Source organism: Pygocentrus nattereri, chromosome 15, assembly GCF_015220715.1.
Source record: "Pygocentrus nattereri isolate fPygNat1 chromosome 15, fPygNat1.pri, whole genome shotgun sequence".
NCBI lineage: Eukaryota > Metazoa > Chordata > Actinopteri > Characiformes > Serrasalmidae > Pygocentrus > Pygocentrus nattereri.
In genome coordinates this window covers 13998163-14019277 of record NC_051225.1, presented here as the reverse complement: position 1 = coordinate 14019277, position 21115 = coordinate 13998163, and the positions used below count along the sequence as shown (strand labels likewise).

The following is a 21115-nucleotide window of genomic DNA, read 5'->3' as shown; positions in this document are numbered from 1 at the left end:
GTCAGCGACTCGGACTAGAGACACGTATTGACTGATTCTTAACTCGGATTTACTCTTAAATGATCCGTCTAAACTAGACTCAATAATGCGATATTATCAGATTATCAGACATTATTGACAAGTAACCCAATGAAGATACATAAAATACGATAATAGCCATGATGTGAAAGAGGACTGAGAGAGGGAAAGAGAGGACTAATGTACTTTTAAACAGCCTTGTAAATATGTTGGGAAACTCAGGATTGCATTCCTTTAAGACGGGTCAGCAATACGTGGCTCTTTTACTGCCCTGTCATGGCCATGCAGCAGAATCAGATTTGTAGGTAAAAATAAAATAATCCTCGTTTGCAGTAAAATAAAGCTCTGCTGATCGTTCAACACAGTTTTAACCTTGAATGGTCTTAAACCCTGGAGTTAAAGCAGACTATAACTGCTAATTCACCCTTTCACCCTGAAAAGGTTGACTTCTGGTCACCATAGCAACACAGACAAGTCTCGCCTAGCTAGTAGCTAATGAAAAGGCAAAGAGAGAGATTTAAGACAAACATCAATAATTAGAGACAAATGGACATATTTGCACTTATAGTCACCCCAGCTGGTTTCCTGATATGTTTTATCTGCCTCGAGAAACTGACAAACCCTAAAAAGTCACAAGGCTGAAGTCAGATACTCATTTGAATTTTCCCGTTCCACCTTAAAAGGTGCAGCAGTTACATTTTGGCATCTCAGGCACCATTTAAGGTGGAACGGGAAATTTAAGCTGGCAATGTCAAGCTGACTCTGGCCTCGTAATAAGTCAAACGCTAAAAAACATTTTACGAGAAACTGTTCTACTTTTGTGGAAAAGTTGCCTGCTGGAGATGTGAGAAAAGCAGCTATAGCTGACCTAAGCCTTAAAGCAGAGCACAGTCTGCATTTTTGTTTAGATTATATTTTCAGCCTGTGCTAGTAGCACATACTGAGACATATTTTCAGCCAAGATGGTAAAATGGACTTAAAATGTGGCTCCCAAGGTGGTTTGATTTTTGTTGAAAGGACGGAATGTTGGGTTGCCGCATTTCTACATTAGCACATAATCAAACTGTGCTCGACTGTGTTGCGAGACATAGGATTCTTACTGACATCACCATCTCCTGGATGGTTTTTGACATAGGTTTTGACGTAGGGATCCACTTCTTTAAAGCCATCAGTAAACATTTTAACCTTTTCAACTCCTTGAGACCACCAGTGGTTCCAAAACGCACTTCATCATATTCTTCATAACTTTCATATTTCATAAGCTACATTCAGCTATGCTATGAGGCCGTAATGTCTTCTTTCCAGTCAAATAGAAGATGATGTCATTTTAAACCCTTATAATAAAAGAAGCTGAACTCACAGTTTGTTTTCTACTGAAAGTCGACCCATTTTTCCCCAAATCTGGGCTAAAAAAATACAAAGAGCATCTGAGATTTTTGTCTTTCAGCAGTACATTGTAAGCATATAGTAATATGTGTAATTATAAAACACATGTTCTGTTCATTTGAGGGGAGCTTTTACCAAAAATAAATAAATAAATAACATTTAAAAATTTTGTCCTATGATTTGGTCATTGAAAATTCAGATAGACAAACCAAAATATACCCTGGAGAATTAGGGGTTAAAATATGATAAAATATATTAAAAATATACATAAAAAGCATTTCAACTTCAAGAAACAAGTCTTTCATTACAGGAAAAAAAAAACATTAGAAAATTAGAAGCATTTTGCCAACTGTGTTTTGCACACTGTGGAATTAGACCTCCACATTTAACCCATCCATGCAGTGAAACACCCACATACATGCACACTAGTGAACACACACTAAGGGGCAGTGAGCACACTTGCCCGGAGCACTGGGCAGCCCTAGGTGTCTTGCTCAAAGACACTTCAGTCATGGACTCTCAGCTGAGGGGATCGATACAGCAACCTTCCGGTCACAGGGCTGGTCCCCTAACCTCCAGCTCATGACTGCCCATTCAGTTTTATGTGCAGAATAAGACACTACATTCCGTAAATGCGGGATTTAAAAGAAAAGCCACAAAACAGCACGAAACAATTGGTTTGTACGTAGTTTGGAAAGCAAATATTCCAGCTAGTGTGTTATTAAAGCTGAAGATTTAAAATGTTGCAGATGACATTCCTTTGAAATTTGCCAATTGTTGCTGGATTATCTATTGCGCATGCTAGCTAGCTAGTGTATATGCTCTATAAAGTACGTGCCTCTTTCCCTTCAACACTGCAATTACTTTGTGTAGCATGTCAGTTTTCTCTTTCTGCCGGAAAGTCTTTCTATAAAGAAAAGCTAGTTGTATGAAACTGTGTCAAATCTGACAGGTTTTCAGTTGATTTCATTTATGTACAATACAATTCATGCAGCTACTAATGAGGTTAAATTAAAATAACTGTATTAAAGACTCAAGACTCGGACTTGCACACCAGGCTTAAGCCTTCATGGCTTTTCTTGGATCGTGGCCTGGCCTAATTAGGGCTGTGGCATCACCTATTGGGGGTGATAGGTAAGGATGGAGATGTCCTCCATGTCATTACAGCTGACCTGAGGACAGTAGATGGCCAATAGAGGAAGAAATGTCAGTGTCTACATGCCTCAGTCATGTTCCTCCCTTTTGGCTGCTTAAACGTGATTAAAACAAACAAAACACGGCCTTATTAGATTAGGCCGAAGGACATGGAGTCTTTTGGCGCCGATTATCTTTTCCCCATTTTAATGAAATGCTGCTCAGAATTAACATTGCTTCGGCTAATTTGATTTTGAGCTGCCCCAAAAAATGCTAGACTGGCCTGATCAGCCTGCAGACAGTTAGAGATTGTTGTGAGGAAGTCGAGCCGAACGAAGACGCAAGCTTCTGGGTTCAGCTCGGCTAATGGACTTCCTGCTACGGCAGTGAAGGGGGAGATGAAATGCAAGGCTGTTTTTTAAAATATAACCCAAAGTACCAAAAACTTCCCTTATTGTACTTTCATATAAAAGGTACCAGTCTTACTCAGTAGGATGCCAGGAAGGAGCAAGGCTTTGTTGCTGCTTAGGGGTTGTATGGCATTTAGCAGAAGTATGTGCGAGCTTGCATTTGTGTCTATGTCTATAGCCAACACAATTCAAAAGCCAAGGTCCTGACAACATGTAATTGGGAGTGGGTGCCTCATTGTTGTGAATAATAATCCGGTCAGCATAATCCTGTATTGTGAGCTCCATTAATTAATCTTAAAGCTGTGCGGCGTAGAGCTGAATCAGGAGAGGCCTTTAAGTGCTTTCTGCTCTACGCCCTCTTATAGAGTTCCTTGTCGTTTCACACAGCAAGTGAACTAGCTTAGCATGTTTAATGTTTCTTTGGCTGGTGACTCAGATTTAGGACGGACGTGGAGGTAAAATTGGAATAAATAACAGCTTCAAAAATAGATAGGCGTACATTTCACTTTTCCGAATTGCTAAAGTTCAGAGTACAAGTTACTCGTCAAAGACCAAGAATAGTTGAGTAAAATACAGAGCAGTTTAAATGTCAAGTTCAAAATCAAATTATTTATGTTACAAGAAATATATTGCTGCTGTCAGGACAAAATCTCGTATCTCCATTATTGGTGTTTTTCAGTCTTTGACATGATTTGAACATGCCTGTCGCGCTTTACATTGTCTATAAATTTCATGATGAATGGATCAAAAGAAACGGCCAAAAATGGCGTAGAAAAAAATCTGGTTCCATAGACTTACATTAAAAGTAAAGAAGGTTTTTTTCCCTCTCCAGTAAAGTTGTAATATTGAAGATACAAGGTTTTGTTCATTTACATTTACAGCATTTGGCTGACGCTCTTATCCAGAGCGACTTACAATTTGATTATTTTTACATAGGTAGGCCAAGGCGGTGTTAGGAGTCTTGCCCAAGGACGCTTATTGGTATAGTGTAGGGTGTTTGCACAGGTTGAACCCCAGTCTACAGTGTAGAAGGCAGAGGTGTTAACCACTACACTATCCCAACCACGACAACAGCCCTATTTGGATCATTCTACTGAGTTAGTGCAAAGTCAGAGCTCAGAACCCATTTTACTTTTACTTGGATTTTAGACTAAACTCCTTTCACTTTGAATGACCCTAATTTACCTTAATTTTGTTTATATTATTAAAAATTTGAGTTTTAATAATAGAGACTCATCTCTTTACACAGCACTTAAATGAGCACTGAATTATAAGCTGCACTTATTTTTATTGTTCCTCACTGTATATTGTAGTTTATTGTATTGTACTGTTTGTTATTGTATTGCATTGAATGGCACAGAGTTCTGCGTTCAACTCTGTTCCTTTTTTCTGGGTCTCTGCAGTGACAAGAGTCTATTAATTGCATAAATATGTGTTTCAGTAATGACCGTTCTTAATGTTACACACTGATCTTTAGACATTTTGGGCACATTTACTTCAAAACAGTATGATATAACTGTTCGCCGTGTGGCCATGACGGACAAGGACCCAGTCTCACGTCCTGTACTTAAGTGGATGTGGCTAAATAAGGCCCCAGCGTTGGAGTAAAACTCTCTGTTTTGGTAGTGGCATGAAAACATAAGACAGCATTTTTTGTGCTTAAAGTAAAAAAGTAGAAGCATTTAATTAAACAGTTTCCAATTAAATTTTTACATTTTTCACTGTTCTTTACTGAGTGTTCATTAATTAGACATATACAGTCATGACCTTATGCACAAACAAAGGTTTATGTTAGACCCGAATGCATAATGTTTCGATTTGGTAACAGTTTGGTGTTTGGTGTGGTGCCTTTTTTGCCTGATTTCAAAAAAGAAAAGATAAATAAAAATATAAAGTAACAAGCCCAGCAGTTTGGAAATGTAGTGAATAGAAAGAGCAGATTTTTCTTTTGAAACCTAGTTAAGCTAAAGTAGGTAACACTTTATTGTAGGGCATAAGGCTTTATAAACACCTACATAAGCTTGTCATGACAACTGACATAACTGTACATGCATGTTTATAAATGCTTGTTCCAATATGCGTTGTTCAGTAATAAATTTACATTTGGTATTTTTGATCAAAGTTCGCTAAAATAGTCTATGACAGATGATGCCTATTGGAGTAATTGTAAACAGTTATGTAAGGTTATGTCAGTTGTCATGACAAACTTATGTAGGTGTCATGTAGCCTTATGAGCAGAACCCTACAGTAAAGTGTTACCCTAAGGTAAAAAGTATTAAGGGAGAGGAATACTCAAGGACATCGCAGTGAACCAAAAAGAAGTACAGTTACAGTTGCTACTTCTCAAGGATTTTAGTTATTCCTGCCTCCTCCATCGCCTTCCCGTTGAATTTGACGTTGAATGTTCCGCTACATGTAAGATCATGTCTGTTTTTTTCGTCTGAATAAATTGAATGTGATATGCATATGACGTGATTAAACCAGTGATGTTCAGACAATCTGATGGTACCCCAACTTTCCAATGGCTCAAGAGGTCATGAGGTTACTGACATTGACCACTTCAGCAAGGCATTTAACCCTAAATAACCTCAGAGAACTCAGAGTTGCTAAATGATAAAATGTGCTAATGCACATGCGCTAAATCCGATTCATTCCTGTCCAGGCATTTTTCCGGGTTGTCACTTGTGCAGAAATGCCGTGCTATCCTGAGGTAGCACAGAAGATGTATGTAAGTTATTTCGCTGTTCTTCTACAACCTTGCTTTAGACTCACCCCAGTGGGACTGAAACTTTAAGAAATCCATTTATGGTGGCCCCTGCAGCCTCGCCTGTCAGATCCCCAGACGCTTAAAACCAGGGGTCAGCCCCGGAGCTGTTTAATAGCTACTCCCAGCACCTCAGCCAGTGTAGCCCTGCCACGACTCGTAATAAATACTCGCTGGATGGCTCAGAGTTCTCCTCTCTGGACTCAGAACGATGCTTCAGTGATCTTAATGCACTTCTGGCTCGGTCTAGCCTAGCATCGTTTTCGTGGCTAAGAGGCGTAGGCTAAAGTCTGCGACTCCTCTGGTCTGGAGGAATTTAGACCATATGCCAGCCTAAATGAGCTTGTTTGCATCTGCTGTAGAAAATGGCCACTGATGCAGGCTGCAGAAATAGAAAATGGCCGACGGCACTGAGCGTCGTTAGCTAGAGGCCGACACACAGCCAGAAGCAGGACATGTCCGTGCTGGGTGGACAGCGCCTTCCTCCCCCACCCCTTTAGCATCAGCTTCCTCTTTCCTCTATGCTGACAGCGGCCCAAGATGGATTTCCCAGTCACATGAATGCATTCATAAATGCATTTCCCCTGGATTTATTGCAGCCCGATCGGAGAATGATGAACAGAACGGAGACCCCTCGCCCCGCTGACCCCGGAGGGAGAAAGCAAGAGAGCGAGCAAGTGCTGCAGGGAGAGAGAGGGGAGAAGGAGGAGGGGGGTGGGGTAGTGACAGAGATAGAGAGTGCCCCGCTCTCCACCTGTGAGATGGAGCAGTAAAGCGCTGTCTGCCAGGCGATGGACTCATTCCACACAGCCTGCCACCAGGGAGCACTGGGCTGCGGCTATAAACTTAATGAAGTTTGACTGAACTCATCAGCTTCTGAGAGCCGGGATCCCAAAGACTAGGAAAGCAGATGCGAGGAGGAAAAGCTGAAATTTCCTGGGGAAGAGGCTCACTTAGAGGTCATTACCATTCTCCACAAAACTCTTGTGTGGACGTGGGGGTGGGGCCCACCTGTAGTCGGTCCCAGTTTTGGATCTTAGGATCATTTTTGTTTTCTTTGACCAGTCGACATGCTTCCTGTCATGTTCTCCCTTTGCCCACATGGCAGCCATCCAAACCAAGTGCTCCCTACGTTGTAGAAGGACAAAGAGAAGCATGTTTACGTCTAGTGCATGGACAATGAACCAATCAGGCATAACATTATGAGCACCTCCTTGTTTCTATGCTCATTGTCCATTTTATCAGCTCCACTTACTATATAGCTGCACTTTGTAGTTCTGCAGTTACAGACTGTAGTCCATCTGTTTCTCTGATACTTTGTTAGCCCCCCGTTACCCTGTTCTTCAATGGTCAGGACCCCCGTGGACCCTCACAGAGCAGGTACTATTTGAGTGGTGGATCATTCTCAGCACTGCAGTAACACTGACGTGGTGGTGATGTGTTAGTGTGTGTTGTGCTGGTCTGAGTGGATCAGACACAGCAGTGCGGCTGGAGTTTTTTTTTAACACTGTGTCCACTCTTTGTCCACTCTATTAGACATGCCTACCTTGTCGTCCCACCTTGTAGATGTAAAGTCAGAGACGATAGCTCATCTGCTGCTGCACAGTTTGTGTTGATCATCCTCTAGTCCTTCATCAATGGTCACAGGATGCTGCCCACAGGACGCTGTTGGCTGGATATTTTTGGTTGGTGGACTATTCTCAGTCCAGCTGTGACACTGAGGTGTTTACAAACTCCAGCAGAGCTGACATGTCTGATCCATTCAGACCAGCACAACAAACACTAACACACCACCACATCAGTGTTACTGCAGTGCTGAGAATGATCTGTTCATTGGAATTTTGGGGGGTGTATATATGCAAACGTTTATATCATCTAATACTGAGATGCTGTTATAGTAGGAAAATTAATGATATTGACCACATCCAAATGTCTGCAAGATAATGATTGGCTATACTTAAGCTTATATATAATTAAGAGTATCAAAGGCTAAACTAGGATGGCATTTGATGTGTTGATAGCTATGTTTAATATAACCACTTTGTGGAGAGTTTGACATAAGACAACATAAGCTATAGGAAGCTAACACTATTAGCATTTATGCCAGCAGCCATTTAATCAGTGTTTTCGCTCATATTTTAACGCCCTAAAAAATGAAGCTTTGTTTGATTCTCTGTAAAGGTAGATGTTTAAGTAAGTGCATGTGAGAACTGCACAGTATTTCTTATCAGCCAATAAGGTGATCCAGCAAGCAAGGTAGCTAAATAGCCAGATTAGAAGCTTTAGAGTGACATCAAATGCCCAAAAAGGCCATTTAGTCATTCATTGTGGACACTTCCAGCTGTCTCTCTAGCAGGTGGGAAATGAGCTAGAACTGTACAGTCATGTTCGTCATGTACATGTTCTTAAATGCGCAGCAGGAAAAAAAACATAAAAGTGAATGCTTCTTTATTAAACCCTGCAGTGAAATGTGTGGTGATGATTATATGACAAAAAAGTCGTGAGGTTATGGACTTGAGAAGGAAAAGAAAAATGAAAACAAGCTTTCTGTTTTTCCAAAATCTATAAAATAAGCGAAATCATTTTCAGTGCAGCACGACCTACATTGTTTACCTGCTGTTGTGGCGTAACGCTGATTTGTCCTGTGTTATAAATGCATGGTTTGGTCTAAATGGGCTATAGTTTGACAGTGGCCGTTTTCCATGGCAGACGTTTCTGTCTGTGTTTTGCTTGTGATCAGTGATATGAGCATACATTAGACTTGTTTTCCACATTCCTTGAGGTGTTTCTGCGCCCTCTCTTTCTTTCTTTATCCTTCTCTCTCTCTCACCTACCCAGCCTCTTTCTGATGGCGCGCGTAACTTGCCATGCATTTCACGTCGGAGTCGGAGTGCGTTGCTATGGTGGTTGCTAGGGATTTAGTCGGGAGTGACGTGAAAAAGTCAGAATATTAAAGGTGTCCTTCTGACGCGGGGGTCTGCTTGAAGCTGCTTGGAATGAGCAATCACCGCGCCGGGTTTTTATTACCCCTACCTTTCATTATCGTGCCTGCCTCTCTGGAAATATCACCATTGATTTTCAAAAACACCAAAGGATGCCGTGCCTGAGACACAGCAAGCCATGCACAACAGCACTCGCATTCAAAACCTGCACTTGATCTGCCTTTTGGGCTAATTTGTATGTTTACCATTAGCCTCTGCGTTGGTAGCAAGCATCACAATAGCGATGATTTGATCAAGGAGTGCTTGGGCCCGCCTTCCATTTCCATCATCAGCAGCAAAAATAGCTTAGTTCTTAATGTACTTTCCTCACCTTTTTAATGGAGTGCTGTTCTGCAGGCTCGGCTTCTTGATTGTGTGCTTTCAGAACGTCCTTGGCCGTGGGAGGTGAGGGAATAATTGAGCTTGCCGGAGTGGAGGGGGGCTGAGGCCATGTCTGTCATTGTACGCAGGGTTAAAGGCAATCAGCATTAGCTAACTGTTCTCCAGAGACATTAATGTAGGCTGGCGGACATGGTGTAGGGATCAGGTGGCCTCATCACCACTTTGCACCAGCATTTATGAACTTTCTACCTTCAAAATGAAGAAATTCTTATAAAAGACACGTGTCTTGGTTACTCATAGGCTCTCATAGTCCATTTTTTCCACCCCTCAGATGAAGTGACCTACTTATAGCAGACCACCACTCTGTTCTCAACTGTTTGTCTGTCTTCTGGATTATCTGTTGACCTGGGGTGCGTGTATAATGATGAATACGGTTGGTCTGTTTCTCCTGCATTGAAAGATGAATTCACCACCATTTTAATTGCTTGCATTGTTGTCTTCTGTAGATGACCAGTGATCTTCCAGAGGGAAGAGGACTAGAGATCTTGAAGAGTGAGGTACTATCGCAATACACCAACAAAAATACATACACAGGTTTGTTTATACAAAGCATTAAAATCAGAGGTCATATGTAGAGTGGATAATATGGCAAAAAATAATACACTGCTCAAAAAAATAAAGGGAACACTCAAATAACACATCCTAGATCTGAATGAATGAAATATTCTCATTGAATACTTTGTTCTGTACAAAGTTGAATGTGCTGACAACAAAATCACACAAAAATCATCAATGGAAATCAAATTTATTAACGAATGAAGGCCTGGATTTGGAGTCACACACAAAATTAAAGTGGAAAAACACACGACAGGCTGATCCAACTTTGATGTAATGTCCTTAAAACAAGTCAAAATGAGGCTCAGTATTGTGTGTGGCCTCCACGTGCCTGTATGACCTCCCTACAACGCCTGGGCATGCTCCTGATGAGGTGGCGGATGGTCTCCTGAGGGATCTCCTTCCCAGACCTGGACTAAAGCATCCACAACTCCTGGACAGTCTGTGGTGCAACAGTGGCGTTGGTGGATGGAGCGAGACATGATGTCCCAGATGTGCTCAATCAGGATTCAGGTCTGGGGAACGGGCGGGCCAGTCCATAGCTTCAATGCCTTCATCTTGCAGGAACTGCTGACACACTCCAGCCACATGAGGTCTAGCATTGTCCTGCATTAAGAGGAACTCAGGGCCAACTGCACCAGCATATGGTCTCACAAGGGGTCTGAGGATCTCATCTCGGTACCTAATGGCAGTCAGGCTACCTCTGGCGAGCACATGGAGGGCTGTGCGGCCCTCCAAAGAAATGCCACCCCACACCATTACTGACCCACTGCCAAACCGGTCATGCTGAAGGATGTTGCAGGCAGCAGATCGCTCTCCACACGCAGTCTCCAGACTCTGTCACGTCTGTCACATGTGCTCAGTGTGAACCTGCTTTCATCTGTGAAGAGCACAGGGCGCCAGTGGCGAATTTGCCAATCCTGGTGTTCTCTGGCAAATGCCAAGCAGTCCTGCACGGTGTTGGGCTGTGAGCACAACCCCCATCTGTGGACGTCGGGCCCTCATACCATCCTCATGGAGTCGGTTTCTAACCGTTTGTGCAGACACATGCACATTTGTGGCCTGCTGGAGGTCATTTTGCAGGGCTCTGGCAGTGCTCCTCCTGTTCCTCCTTGCACAAAGGCGGAGGTAGCGGTCCTGCTGCTGGGTTGTTGCCCTCCTACGGCCTCCTCCACGTCTCCTGGTGTACTGGCCTGTCTCCTGGTAGCGCCTCCAGCCTCTGGACACTACGCTGACAGACACAGCAAACCTTCTTGCCACAGCTCGCATTGATGTGCCATTCTGGATGAGCTGCACTACCTGAGCCACTTGTGTGGGTTGTAGAGTCCGTCTCATGCTACCACGAGTGTGAAAGCACCACCAACATTCAAAAGTGACCAAAACATCAGCCAGAAAGCAGAAGGTACTGAGAAGTGGTCTGTGGTCCCCACCTGCAGAACCACTCCTTTATTGAGTGTGTCTTGCTAATTGCCAATAATTTCCACCTGTTGTCTGTTCCATTTGCACAACAGTACATGAAATTGATTGTCAATCAGTGTTGCTTCCTAAGTGGACAGTTTGATTTCACAGAAGTTTGATCTACTTGGAGTTATATTGTGTTGTTTAAGCGTTCCCTTTATTTTTTGAGCAGTGTACTTACACAATATTTAGTGCATATTACAATATCTTCTTTTTCTGAGGTTTACTAAGCACTGAAAAGCGCTAGTACTGGCTGAAAGTATGTGGACACCTGATCATCACACCTGTTTGCCTGCCCCTTTACAACTATAACAGCCTCTTCTGGGAGGTCTTTCCACAACATTTTAGAATGTGTTGGGAATTTTTGCCTGTTCAGTCAAAAAAAGCATTTGTGAGGACCGGCAGTGATTTTGAATGAGAAGCCTGGAGAAGCAACATTTCAGTTCATCCCAAAGGTTGTTTAGTGCAGTTGAGGTTTGTGTAGGCCATTGAAGTTCTTTCATGTCAAATCATGTCTTTATGAAATTTGCTTTGTGCACAGGAGCACAGTCATACTGAAACCAGAAATGGCCTTCCACAAACTATTTCCACAAAGTTGGAGCCATAGAATTGTCTAAAATGTCTTTGTGAGCTGTAACATTAACAGTAGCTTTCACTGCAACTAAGGGGCCCAAACCCTCTAAACAGCACCGGATCATTATCCCTCCTCCACCAAACTTTACTGTTGGCACTGTGCATTCCACTAGGTAGTGTTCTCTTGGCATTCACCAAACCTAGATTCATCCGTCAGACTGCCTGATAAATGAATTTAACTTTGATCTCTGTAGAGGATGTGTAATTTCATCAGGGCATTGTATGTGTGACTACAACTAGATGCTATACAAGATGGAAGATCTTCCAGACCTAATATGTCCAGCTCTTGTCCCTGCATATGTTGGTGATTTTTCCTAATCTAACACATCTGATTGGGAACCACTGTTCCAGAAATTTCTCAGTATTTCTTCTTTAAAACTTACTGTGCTTTAAAATGAATTTTTGATTGAAGCACTATACATAAGATGAGCATCTATAATTAGGCTGTCATGGTCAAACTACTCAAATACTCAAAAGATAAAAAAAAAACACAGTCAACAATGTCACATCACACAATGTGAATGTGTGCTGTTTCAGGCTAGATTTGTTACGGAATCGGATCCAATTCTTTTATTCCTTTCGGTATCCAGTCCAGCATGTTCTGCTGATATCAGCCTAGTACCGATATACCATCTCTACATAGTAATGTAACTCACATTAACTGATCAGAACCTTTCTGGCCATTCTGTAGCCATCAGATTGATACTTCCCATATATAAACTGACTTTATGACCACAGAACACCAACAATCGTTAGGCTAATATGAAACACAGTGGTTTGTGACTATGAGCAAACAGTTTAATGGAAGTTATAGTAATACAGCCACGTGCTTTTGTGTGTTTGTATGATAATGAAAGGCCGTATGGTGTGAATGGTCATTTGGCAGGCAGATCAATAGCAGGCTAAATGGTAATGACCAGTCCCCTCCTCGGTGCTACAGGCCCAGAGAGAGAGCTGCCCTGCTTGTCCATCCCCCTCCTGCTCTCTGCCTACAGCCATTGCACACACACACACATACACAGCTAGGCTAGTTAGCCTTGAAAAAGAGAGCCAGAGACCCCGATCAATAACTTTAGTTTTGTCTGCCTAATTGCTCATTGGTTGACATTGGCACCCGACAATATGTGAGCCCGTTAGTGGGGTGATTGACTCTCTCTCCCTCTCTGTTTCCTTCTAAAACCACCTCACGCCCTCTGTCTCTCGTTTGCTTCCCTCTCTCTGCCCCTCTCTCCTACTTCGGCTCCATTCGTCCCCCATTTTTTGGCACTGGAAAAACCGTGGCCGGCAGTTGTGTCGTCGGGATGCGAGCATCCAGAAGCTCCGGAGAGACCTGCTGCTCTCTCACCAGGCCCGCGACGCCCAGAGTGCTCAGGTAAATCCACTTCACTAATGACCGTCAGGAAGATTAGCCTCTTCGTCTCACTCTTTCTGTTCTCCTCCCTCTTTCTCTCTCTCTCTCTCTCTCTCCCTCACTTATGCTAATGAGCCACAGGAAATTATCTTCCTTTCTTTTCCTTCTCCTCCTCCTCCTGTCTGATTGCCTTCATGCCGGCATGCGTGTAGCATCGTTTTGCATAGCACTGTATTGATTGCACTCATTGTAAATTGCATGAATAAATGAATGCGTGAGGGGGCATTTATATTGCACAATTATGCACTGAAGTGCAAAGGCAAACACGAGGGTCTGGGTGAAGTGGAACATTGTTCGCCGTGGCTTAGTACCGCGTCCGTAAACGTCTGAAATTTGTGTTGATTGCGGCGACAGCGGTGTTTGCATTTCATTTCGCGACAGGACATATTGTACCAGTGCCCCTCCGTCAGGATTCAAATGCAGTATTGATCAGGCAGCGGCTGGGGAGTCAAAATCAAAACAATGATGCCACTCCTGAACTCGCGCATACATTTTCCCACCCTACTCGTTTTTAAGTCTAATAAAACAAAACAAAAAAAAAAATCAAAGAAACATTCCCACTAATCACAAGCAGCCCTTTTCACGTCTTCCTGTCCACCATTAGAAAGAGCAGTTTTTGAGTATTCTTTCTCTGCGCTTTTTCCAGTAGTGTGCTAATGTCATGATTTAAATGAAGTATTGATCAGTTTAGGAGGGGAGAATGGAGAGAGAGAGCGAGCGATTGTAAGGGAAAGAAAGAAAGAGCAGGGTTATCGGCTCGGATCGCACACCGAAAACCAGACCGAAAGAGATGAGCTGGGATTTTTTTTTATTTAGGATTAACCGCAAAAAAGAAAAAAAAAAGCTTCCTCTTCCTTTCTCATTTTTGAAGTCCCGAATCCTGCAGGAATTTAAGCAGGACGCCAAGAGGAAGATGGGAAGTAGAAGGCGCTTTTTGCCTTGCTTGTCAACAGAGCGCAATCAGCAGTGGAGATGAAAGCGGGGGAGCGAGCTTGATTTAGGTGATTGAGGTGAATATGTGGATTACTCCTGGGCCTCTAATGAACGCGGCTGATTAATTGATCGCTGGGTGGAATGTTCCCGGGCCTTTGTTTTTTTGGGATAAGTGCCTTTTCGTTATGCGACAGCAAAGCGACGTCTGAAAACCAGAAGACAAGGGAAGCCACTGGGCTGAACCGGTACCAGGGGTCTGCCATCCTTCCTTTTTCTTCTTTCCTCACCGCTGCCCCCCCCCCCTCCTCCCCTCATCTCCACGCTCCCTCCCTCTTTCTCTCTCATGCTCTCTCTATGGTGACAATGTGATGTTAATTATTCATTATTTATTCATTTTTTTCCAGCGTGGGCCTTAATGCTTGCTTACTTTATGAAGCTTCCGCTTTTCAATGAGCGCTTTTGTACTTTCATAAAGGTCAGAATCCTGCGAGCCATGTCTGTGTATTTACAACATAGCAGAATTATTTGATTTTCTGTTTGTTGTTGTCTTAATATTTGTCAAATATCTCTCAGTTTCGCCCAAAAGCGGGTGCTTCACTCTGTTAAGCGGCGCTTTGCATCTCTAGTCGAACAATGGGCGTAAATGCTTTTCACATTTGGTTAAGAAGGATTGATTTTTGCTTATTTATTCAGTGCGAAGCCACCCTGGATGGCCGGGGCGTGGGGTAGGTGGGAGCCGAGCTGGTCAGGGGCTCTGGCTGGACTGTCAGGATGTGAGCTCGGTGGCTGTGCTTTTGGGGCTGGAGCCATAGAAGGCGATTGCAGCCAGGCTCTTTGTAGTGGATTGATTTTTCTCTTCCTCTGCGCCCTGCCTCCTTTTGTGGTTCGATAGCTGGATGTCCAGGAACAGAGGCTGTGGGAGCTGCAGAGAGAGCTACAGGAGAGCCAACAGGAGCTCCAGCGAGGACACAGCCGCCACCAGCAGCTCCGCAGGGACCTCCAGGGTGCAGCACAGCAGGCTCACCAGCTGCAGGCTCAGGTAAGGGAATCACTGCCAGGCCCAGGCTGCTCAGGCCTTCATTCTCTCTCTCTCTCTCTCTCTCTCTCTCTCTCACTCTCTTTTCTCTATGCTCTTGGAAAGACTTCATTTGTGTGCAGTCATGGATCCTAATCTATTAGGGTTGTAATGAAACCCTCATGATTTTGATTTGATTCAAATGATATTCTCATGATATTTCAAAAATGATGACTGCATCCATGTTGTTGGAGCTGGGGACATTTTGTATGACTTGGAACTTGCTGGTATGACCTGATTGCAACCTTTTGGTGTTTAAATGATGCTATTCCCTAGATATCATCATTTATAGAACGCAGCTGAAATTGGCCATCTCTGTGATGCACATTGTCACATTTTTTTCATGCAAAAAAACAAAAAATGATTTCAATGTATTATTAAACTATAGGTCCAGTACACAACCTGAGCCTGCTGGGGCCCAATCAGGATGCAAGGCCCTTTTTTCTTTTACAACTTCTTGGGTTTTTCTGATCAGTGATTTTTTTATGTAGAACATATTTAAATGTATGTACATTTTTTTGTACTTTGTACTTTTGTCTGTTGCAATTTGAGTAAAATACCTAATTGTGATATTTCTTACCAGTATGGTGATTGCAATTTGTGATCATTTTCCATAAATTACAAATATTTAAAAAGATTTTCTTTCAAATTTAAGGGTGAGTGTAATGTGCTAGACTGCCAGTTCATGAGCTCTGTGTTGTTGGGCCAAATTTCCCCACTTAAAACCTAAGACCACACTTCAAGATATAATTCAGAGTGGGTTATAATTCAACTTTCACTTGTTCATATTGTGATTTCGATAAATAAAATGGTTAATTGTTCAGCCCTGTAATGGAAGACATTCATCATGACCTTGTCACCACGTCAGATACGAAGTACACTGGTCATTTACAGTGTAGAGCTTGCTATAGTGTTAACATTTAGACCTATGATAGCAGGTACGTCGTCTCTGCAGTGACTCATTTACTGTGGAGGCGGTTGTTCCTCAGCTGCTAGTAGCTAGTCGATCAACTCTTCGATTAGCCTTCAGTAACAAAGCAAAGAGATGTAAAACCTTGTCTGTGACATTTCTATTAGTGCATGAGATCAACGCCCAATCCCGTTTCTTCTTTTTACTCCTGCCCCTTGTTTTTCGAGTGTCACCCTAATCCCTTGTAACTGAGCAACAAGGGGTAGTGGTTGAAATCTTGCCCTACGAAATGGTACCCTCAAATAAAAACATCTGCACTTCATTAACAGCTAGTAACGCTGCTCTGTAGGTGACCCTGCCAGCCTGCAGGGACAGCAGAGGAGGGTAAAGTTCAGCTCCTCACTGCTGGGCTTTAGTTACATTTAGAGCATCATATGCCTTCAAAGAGGGGGGCAATTATTTATTATCACCCCCCGCTAATTCTTTAGTGATATGAAGCTGAAGTCAGATTTTCACCAGCTTCTTGTTAGAATCCACCTTAAATGGTGTAGCAGTTACATTCTGGCGCTTCAGGCATCAGAACTGCTGGACTATTTAAGGTGGAGTGGGAAAGTTAGCCAGCTAGCTACCGAGACATTAGCAGGATACTAGTGAATTTTTTATGCTTGTTATGAAGAAAAATGACCAAAATACACTGAAACGACATTAACCTAAGATAAAGCAGTGATTATTGTCAATTTTTAACTGAGAAAAGTCTCACATTTGTGGGTTTATTTAGTCTCTTGTTCAGCCATCTTGCCAGTTTCTCTTTTTTTCTCATAACACTCTGTTTGGAGTCTCTGAAAAACCTCTGTTTGAAGGGCCATGTAGCCCTAACAGTTCACTCTACCCCTCTATCTCAACAAAAATCGGGACACCACACCCCTAGACTTGAATGTTCAAAACAGAGGGTTAAGGGCTCAGTGGTAGGGGCGAGGGGTGAAATGGGATTGGGTCAAAGTTTAAGTTTCACATTTAGCAGTCAGACCTGGTTGGATCGGGACTCAAAGTTGCAATGTTCAGCTTCAGTTTTATTACTAACTCTCAAAATCTGGGTCACAGAGAATACGGATTGTGGTAAAGTAATTGGGGAAGAATATTTATGGCATAACATCTGTTTAGGTAACTAGTGCCAACCACACAAGAGGCCCACATATGTCCATCTGGGCGTTATGTGTCTGATACTACTCAATGCTTTTTCACATATACTACTGTGTACTATGAAGTGCTGTGTTTCTGTTATTAAATCTACCTTTTCATAAAGACTGAAGAAACCTGGTTTAGGTCAAACTCCTTTCACAGAGCCTTTCAAAGGATATTACCAGGTCCTGTAAGTTAGCAAAGCAGATTCTGAGGCAGTGTCACAGATGATCTGCTTCTTTTAATTCAAAGATAATGTGATATCTGATCAGGCCGTGTAGTAGGTAACCTGGATTCCTATATTATATACATTATATAGGCCTATTCACCAGGAATACTGCAGTGCTCTTGGACTGGATATGGTAGCCCTTGCTTTGAGCCTCAAAATGAGGGACATGTGCTTAGCAGATGGCTTTTGCAGTCTAATTGCTGGGGTGAGAGTTGAGACAGGTGTGCCTTCCCCTGCATACAAACTTGCACAAGGCTGGAGTTTTCCTGGCTATGGCAGGAGATTATGAGTCCAGGCAGGATGTCTCTGTTTACTGTGTTTTACTGGAGCCGTCTTTCAGCCGAGGCACACTGGCAAGAGAAGCCAATGTTCAAGTAGCAAGTCTGTCGGATTATTGTTGGACCACTGGCGACTATGTGACAGACAAAATGAATCGTAGGCTCAGACATTGCCAGCTATTTGACAGGTATAAAAAAGTAAACATGCATGTCTAACAAACGAGAACCAGTCCAATACATAAACAAGACGATAGAGGCAGCCTGAGGCTGGAGCTGGGAGCTGGTTAAGATTTGCTGAACTACAGCTTGAAAATCACTAACCCTCCCTTTCTGAGACAAACTGCTGACCAATCAGAGGCTGGGCCAGCGCTGTCTCTCAGCAGTGGCTGTGTCACCTGTCGCTAGGCTTCATGGCAGACTTGTGTGAGAAGAGAGAGAGAGAGGTCCGTGGTGAGGGACAGTGAAAAGTAATTCAGCTGAGCCGAGTCTGTCCAGCCCTCATTAAAGCTGTGAGGAGTGCACAGCTCACTGAGGTCAACCTTTTCTGTCTCGCAGAGAAACGGAAATATATACACAGACACACACACACACAGACACACACACACACACACTATATTGTCAAAAGTATTTACTCATCTGCCTTCACACATATATGAACTTGAGTGACGTCCCATTCTTAATCCATAGGGTTTAATATGATATTGGCCCACCCTTTGCAGCTATAACAGCTTCAAATCTTCTGGGAAGGCTTTCCACAAGGGTTAGGAGTGTATTTATGGGAATTTTTGAACATTCATCGAGAAGCGTATTTGAGAGGTCAGACACTGACTTTGGACGAGAAGGCCTAACTCGCAGTATCCGCTATAATTCATCCCAAAGGCGTTCTATGGGGTTGAGGTCAGAACTCTGTGCAGGCCAGCCTTCCACACCAAATTTGCTTATCCATGTCTTTATAGACCTTGCTTTGTTCACTGGTGAGCAGTCATGTTGGAACAGGAAGGGGCCGTCCCCAAACTGTTCCCACAAAGTTAAGAACATGAAATTGTCCAAAATGTCTTGGTTGACTGAACCATTAAGAGTTCCTTTCACTGGAACTAAGGGGCCGAACCCAACTCCTGAAAAACAACCCCACACCATAATCCCCCCTCCACCAAACTTTACACTTTGGCACAATGCAGTCAGACAAGTACCGTTACCACCAAACCCAGACTCGTCCTTTGAATTGCCAGACGGAGAGGCGTGATTGGTCAGTCCACTGCTCTAGAGTCCAGTGGCGGCGCTTTACACCACTGCATTTGACTTTTTGCATTGTGCTTGGTGATGTAAGGCTTGGATGCAGCTGCTCAGCCATGGAAACCCATTTCATGAAGCTCTCTACGCTGTTCTTGAGCTCATCTGAAGGCCACATGAAATTTGGAGGTCTGTAGCGATTGACTCTGCAGAAAGTTGGTGATCTCTGCACACTATGTGCCTCAGCATCCGCTGACCCTGTGTTGTCATTTTACGTGGCTGACCACTTCGTGACTGAGTTGCTGTCGTTCCCAATCGCTTCCACTTTGTTATGATACCACTGACAGTTGACTGTGGAATATTTAGTAGCAAGGAAATTTCATTACTGGAACTGTTGCACAGGTCGTATCCTATAACGGTACCACGCTGGAATTCACTGAGTTCCTGAGAGCGACCCATTCTTTCACTAATGTTTGTAGAAGCAGGCTGTAGGCCTAGGGGCTTGGTTTTATACACCTGTGGTCATGGAAGTGATTGGAACACCTGAATTCAATTATTTGGATGGGTATATATATGTATATGTATGTATGTACCCTCATATTATACTATGAAGTACTTTGCATGGATAAACGGTTCTTCAGATGTGCCATGTATGGTTTTATATACAACTTTTTGAAAACAGTTTTGCATCGCACCAGAAGCATTCTGCTGAAGAACCATTTCACCATGTGAAGAACCATCTAAGCATGAAATATTTCTATCTAGAAGTTCTAAGTAGAACCATAACCTTTACTAAAAATGTCTCGTTTAAGTATGTACCTGACTTCATTTGAGTTTAAAGGGGAATTCTACTGAATCAGAATTGTTTACAGTAGTAGGTATAGGAACCAGACATCCAAAGCCTTAAAGGCGATTTTCATTGATGTTTCAAAATGTCTGCATAATTACACAATTTTGATGTAAACAAAGCCATTCAGAGTAGTTTGGTGTGAAATGCTGTGTTTTAGAGAAACTTACAGACATAATTGTTTACAGTGGGGGGTGAGAGGAACCAAACGTCCAAAACGTTAATTACTCTAAAATGAAATGGTTATGAATATATTGTTTTATGATAGTTTTGAGAAGGTTTTGGCCTAAAACATATTTTTAAAAATCCATCCATAGCAGAAATGTACATGTAGGGCATTGCACAGTTAAATAGTTCCCAAAGACAACATATTTTCCCAGACTTATTACTATTTTATCGACAACAACATTACATGAAAACTTAAAGGCATGCACTTCACTGCTTGTTCTGAATAGTAAATTAAAAGAATATATTTGTGTTATAGATACTGGGGCTGCTTGTTTCTATCATCACCACTGTAAAGACATTTGAGCTGTCAAGTTTCTCTAGAATGCCAGATTTCACAGTCAACTACTGTGAATCACTTTGATTACATCTCAGCCATTTAATTGCGCAGAAAATGACCCCTCACAGAAAAGTATTAAGCAAAATTATTACAAATGCATTACCTGATATCTGAGACATTGTTCTATGGTAGTTTTGAGAGAAGGTTTTGGCCTGAAACATATATTTTTCAAACCATTCATGGTGGAGGGGTATTTTAGGGCAAAATAGTTCCCAAAGAAAACTGTGTTTTTATTTTTATTTACAGTTTTACCATAATTCTACCATTATCAACATTATATATAAAAACTCAGAAGACGTGTGGAAGCTCACTGGTCATTTAGAATGGCATTATAGACATCATGACACCGATTCCTATCACCACTCTGCATTACTCTGTATGTCCAAAAGTATCTAGGTACTCCTTCTATTTAGTGAATTCAGCTACTTTCAGGTGCATTCAGACATTCAATTACGCATTCACAGCTTGTATAAAATAAACATTGCCAATGAAATGGGATGCTCTGGAGCAGCCACATGAGTCGAAGGTCACTATGTCCAATATGGAGCAGTGTAACTGTGCACTCTGGAGTGATGGGGCAGCATCAAATAAGGTTTCAGATGAGCTGGATTGGCGATTGTGATCCAGAAGTAGCCATTCAACATCAATGTCTGACCTCACTAATGCTCTTGTGATTGAATGCAATCATTTCCTCTCAGCAGTGTTCCAGCATCTAGT

The 21115-nt window shown here is 42.5% G+C and overlaps 1 protein-coding gene across 3 annotated transcripts in view; it reads left to right on the top strand.

Moving 5' to 3' along the window:
* The window catches only part of LOC108433047 (trichohyalin), a 318922-nt gene that overhangs the window by 158070 nt on the left and 139737 nt on the right, over positions 1–21115 (top strand). For all 3 annotated transcript variants that reach the window (XM_017707316.2, XM_017707312.2, XM_017707314.2), the window contains 3 exons: positions 9542–9592; positions 13030–13113; positions 14978–15124. In XM_017707316.2, the coding sequence (XP_017562805.1) occupies positions 9542–9592; positions 13030–13113; positions 14978–15124 (282 nt within the window). The remainder of the gene's footprint in view (positions 1–9541; positions 9593–13029; positions 13114–14977; positions 15125–21115) is intronic.